The sequence below is a fragment of the Fukomys damarensis genome, unplaced genomic scaffold, assembly GCF_012274545.1.
Source record: "Fukomys damarensis isolate Sample0158 unplaced genomic scaffold, DMR_v1.0_HiC HiC_scaffold_36, whole genome shotgun sequence".
NCBI lineage: Eukaryota > Metazoa > Chordata > Mammalia > Rodentia > Bathyergidae > Fukomys > Fukomys damarensis.
The window spans coordinates 29,145,598-29,150,884 of record NW_022900948.1 but is presented as its reverse complement, the minus strand read 5'-3'; the positions used below and the strand labels follow the sequence as shown (position 1 = coordinate 29,150,884).

General features: G+C 43.0%; 1 protein-coding gene across 1 annotated transcript in view; it reads right to left on the bottom strand.

Annotated features, from left to right (window-relative positions):
- Positions 1–463: 463 nt before the first annotated feature.
- Positions 464–5,287, bottom strand: part of Kiaa1958 (KIAA1958 ortholog) — a 143,143-nt gene continuing 138,319 nt past the window's right edge. The window contains exon 3 of the mRNA XM_019209809.1: positions 464–499. Coding sequence (XP_019065354.1) covers positions 485–499 — 15 coding nt within the window. The 3' untranslated portion in view covers positions 464–484. The remainder of the gene's footprint in view (positions 500–5,287) is intronic.

Below are 5,287 nucleotides of genomic sequence, written 5' to 3'. Positions count from 1 at the left end.
GCCTCATGAGTGCTAGGATTACAGGTATACACTGCCACGCCCAGCCACTGTATCTGTAAAATAGGAGGATGATAACTGTTTTGTCTCAAAGATTGGCCTTGAGATAATGTATTTGGAGTCTTTGAGCATAGTGAGGAATCAATAAAAGACACTGGTTTCCTGTAATGTTTCTAGATGTTTTCTTTCCATGGTAAGCGAGTTCCTCTTCACTGAACCATCAAACATGTATCTCCTGATTTAGCTTCCCTTGTGTTCCCATAGCATGAAAAATGCTCTTGTATTAATCATATGTATCCTGGCATGGGTATTGGGGAAGGGAGAGCCAGTATTTCCAATACTCACACTCAGTTCCAAAAGATTTGTCTTCCGTTCTGTTAAGAGCTCCAGTTCTTGAGGTGCACATGCATCTGATTGTACCACGCTATCTTCTCTCTGCTGCCATCTACTGACATAGCCAGGGAAGACTCTTGGCTCTGTTTTCTCATCAAATCCTATTATCCTAGAGAATATCATTGTCCAGTGGAGAATTCATTTTAGAAGACTCTTGACCATCCCCCTGAAGGCGACAGTCCTCCAACACTAATAATGCTCAGAGTCCTGCTTTACCCCATAGCAGCTCAGAAAAGGAGAAAGAAATACCTTTTGTTGATCCTGGTATATTGGTTATATATTCATGTGATGTGTAATAAGTCACCCCCAAATTTAACAGCCTAAAGCAGTACAGATTTATTATCTTAAACAGTTCCTAGGAAGTGAATGTGTGAGCAGCTTCGTGAGGTGGCCTGTGCCTATAGGCCTAGCTAATCAGGGGGCTGAGGTGGGAGGATCCCTGGAATTCAAGACCAGCCTGGGCAGCACAGCCCAAGCAAGGGAGGGAAGGAAGGAAGGAAGGGAAAACAGAAGGAAAAAAGAAGGGAAGGGAAAAGGAAGGAAAGGATGGAGGGAAGAAAAGAAAGGGAAAGAAAGAATGGAGGGTAACAGGGAGGGAGGGAGTCTCTGTGAACAGCTAACCCAGGATTGCCTGTGAGGCCAGACTGGGCTGGAGGTTTCACTAGAAGGTGGGTCGCTCACGCCCTTTGCTGGTGATTTGGTGCTGGTTATTTGTGGCAGGCTGTGCAGTTCCTTTCCGTATGGGCCTCCCCACATGGACTGCTTTAGTGAGCTCATGATGTGATTGACTGGCTTCTCCCAGAGCAAGTGACCCAACACGGGCCAGGGTGGAAGCCCAATGTCACACACTGACACTTTGCACACTATTCCGTGTCACCAGGTAACCCTTATGGAGTGTGGGAAGGGACAACCTTACGAGATCCATCTTGCGAGCCATCACCTGTGTACAAAATCTTCATAATAGTTCATGTTGTCTTAATGCTCTTTACTAGTTAGATTATATTTGTAATACAAATATAGTTAATAGTTATACTCTACATTTAATTAGAACACTAGGTAATAGGTATTAGATATCTGGTTTTATTTTACTTAGTTCTCAAAATGACCTGATAAAATAGATGCCTTTTTTTTTTTTTTGATAGGGTCTCAATATGTACTACAGTCTCGGTTTAAACTTGCTATGTAGCTCAAGATGGCCTTGCATTCATGAGCCACCTGCCTCAGTCTCCCAAGTTCTGGGATTACAGGAGTGCAGCACCATGCCCAGCCTGTTACCCCTTTCCACAGACAAAGAAATGAAGAACAGAGAAGTTAAATAACTTGTCTAAATGTTAATCTCAACCCAAGATAGTTTGGTTCTAGAGGCTGCTCGCACGTCCAGTGGAAAACTCTGCTGAAAGTGTCCTAGGTTACATTCTGTTGACTACAGATAGTACAGTTAGGGCTACGGCACCACTCCCCTCCACTCACCTGAACTGAGCAATGCCCAGAGCCAACCCCTTGATCCTTGTCCTAAGGCTTGCTACGCAGGAGCAGGGATAAGCAAACCGAAGACCCCTGAGCCTGCACTGGAAGATTCCAAATTCCCAAACCAGAACACATGCACACCAGACCTAGGAGCAAGCTCTGAAATAACATTTTTTTTTTCCTGGAATAACATTTCTTCGTTCGGAGCTCACTGAAGGTTCATGGATATGGACTGTGTCTCATACACCCAATTATGAGTTAATTATGGGAAAGGACATGCACAATAGATGCAGTTTTCATGACTCTAAATCCTGTTAAACATATTGTTAATCATGCTCTGAAAGACCCCAACAGGAGGCACCCCAAAACCGGGGCAACATTTTAACTCTTGCACCTTATGCCCTCAGCACTTGTGCCATTTTCATTTTGTAGGTGTGAGCTTGTTCACTCTGAGAACACTATTGCTTTTTTTTCTCTCTCTCTTTTGTTTTTTTTTGAGACAGGGTCTTGCTACGTAGTTCAGGATGGCCTCAGACTCGTGGCAATCCTCCTGCCTCAGCCTCCCGTGTTCTGGATTACAAGCATGCACCATTACACCTGGCTCACTTTAATAAGCTTTCTTACTTTTTTTTTCTTTACCATCATGTGACTTATCCAATTCTTTGTTCAGGGGCCCATCAGCCATGATAACACCTTCATTTTCTGTCTCGGGATTTGATATAAGAATACATTTTGTTTGAGTAATATGTTTGTGGTAGCCATCTTTTAAGATGATCCCAAGTGAATCCACTTTCAAGTAATCATAGAGTGGAGGCTTATTCCTCTTCAACACTATACCATGGTCGGTCTGCATGACCAACAGGATGTGGAAGAGATGAAAGAGTTATAAAAGGTCCTGTGGTACTTGTCTTGGTCACTCTCTCTCACTTTTGGATCACTTGCTATGGCTACGAGCTTTCATGCCATGAGCAATTCTCAGGAAAGATCTTTATGGTACATGTTATAGTTTATGTCTAGATATCCCCACAAAGCCTCATGTGCTCATAGGTGGGGCTGTTGGGAGTAACTGGAGCATGGGTGTGTGGTATTAGATTAGTCCATTGACTCATTTAGCATAGTTCTGGGTTTGAGTTATGGGTTTACTAGAGAGGGAAGACCCACCCTAGGTATGGGTGGTACCAACCAATAGGCTTGTAGCCTGTATGGAATGAAAAAAGGAAAGAAGGGAGTCACACTGCCTCCTGTCTACCCTGCCATGGACTGTTTCTCCTTCTATCATGCCACCCTCCCTGGAGCCAGATGACTATGGACTGAAACTCAACTGTGAGCTAAAATAAACCTTTCCTCTTTTAACTTGTGGGTGTTGAGTATTTTGTTCCAGCAAGAAAAAGTAACTAAGAGCACAGAACTAAAGCCTCCTGCTATCAGCCAAGTGAGCTTGCAAACAGATCTCCTTCCCAGTCAAACTTTCAAATGACTGTGGCCCTTACCAACACCTTGACTGCAACCTCAGCAAAGATACTAAGCTACAATCACTCAACCACATAGCCTGGACTCCTGTCCCTCCGAAACTCTAAGGTATTAAGTGTTTGCTATTTTAAGTTGTCAAGCTTCAGGGTAATTTAACATAGTAGTAGATAATGCTGAAACTGTCTTGTACTTCTATACACTTGATTTTAAAGGTTGTCTACTGAATATAATACCATTAATATTTTATCACAAAATACCAGAAAGGAGTTAGAGTGCCTTTAGATGGAAACTGGAGACTACTGTCACCTCTGTCCTTTAATACTGAAAGTCTGTAACCACAGTAGTTTCAGGATGGAGAAATTCACAGACTGCTACCTGGCATTTCCTTACTAGTTAAAAGAACCAAAGGGTTGTTATTTGCATTCCTTTTTGTCTTGGACTTTCTCCTAGTATCCATGTAGGATCTGTGTGTGTATCAGTTGACCTATGGACCAAGTACCAAGATAACCAATAAATCAGATCTTTCTGTTAGCTTAAACCCTCACCCCCAGTAGTCTCGATTCTATTCTCGGTTTAAAGCCAGCTCATTTGCTCACTCTATCTCTCATTTTCACTCTCTGGGACGAAGGCCCAAACTCTGCCCCCGCTGCCCCAGGCTTAAAAGCTGCTGCTCTGACTCTCAGGGGCAGGCTGAAGTCTCTACCTCAGATGCCTAACATGCTGGTGTCCTTGTCCTGCTGATAAATCTTTCCGCCTCAGTCAGTCTTAAATCTACCTAACATCTGGTGCTGAAACCTGGAAAGCTTTTGGAGGTGACTGATCCATAAGGCCACCCTTGTCATCCTACCCACAACACTGGCCATCCTCTCCAATCCAGGCTGCCATCCTCTGAGTCCAGTGAGTCTCTAAGTCTCTTCCAGGGGACATTGTCATTTTCTTCTGTTCATCAGTCCATCGGAAAATCCTAGCACTATACCTTGGTCCTGCCCAGCCTGGAGAACAGTCCCTTTGGCCTGACTCCTTGGGATATGGAGGAGACTGGTCACCATTACTGAAGGATACTCAGACAGCACTGAATGCAGGTCTATTTGTTGTTTCCTCTCCCATCTGCCTAGAGGCCTCACCCATTCCGCTGTGGGCAATTCCAATTTGGCCCTCCAACTGCCCAAAGACTCACCACTACTCTGTCTTCTTAAAAACTTAAAAACCCTCTATCCAGGAGCAGTAGCATTAATTAAAAAAAAATGTATTTTCTTCTGTAACATGGTTTAATAGATAATCGATGACTTTTGGAAGCTGGGCAAACTTCCAATTACCTGACCAAGGGTACAGTGGCAGAATAACAAAACACAAGACAAGATCTTTACTGCATAAATGGGGGACCCAGGATGGTCAGAGCCCTTATCAGGCTAAGAAACTGTCTCCTGGAGTCTGCCTCTGCCTCTGTTTATTGAACACGTGGCTTCTTGAAAGGGTAAGGGTTAGTGCAAGGAAGAGTGGAGTGGAGAACTCTGATGTGAGCAGGGTCCTAGCAACAAGGGAATGAGCCATTCCAGGAGGAATAGCTGCTAGGTTAATGAGAAATTTGTTTTTTCCTGTAGAGTAATTTCTGCTCTATGCAAGTTTTATGTACGAGTCATGGTGCCTACCAGATAACCCCTCTCAGTTTCTCTCTACCTCTGTATGCAAATACCCTTTCTGCCTTTTCTCTCTCTTTTTAATTAGAGAATACTTTATTAGTTTCTATAATGAAATCCAAATAAATAAGACCTTACCAGTTAATACAGTGCATTACTCCTGTACAAATAGAAAAAATAAATTAAGTTTAACGTTTCTAGACCAATATGGCTGTTAGTTTCTGTACAATGCCAACTCAATGCAGTAAACTAGACAACTTTTTCCAAAGTTGACAGCACAAAGTTTCCAAAAATTCAAATTTTATATATGTATGTATATATAT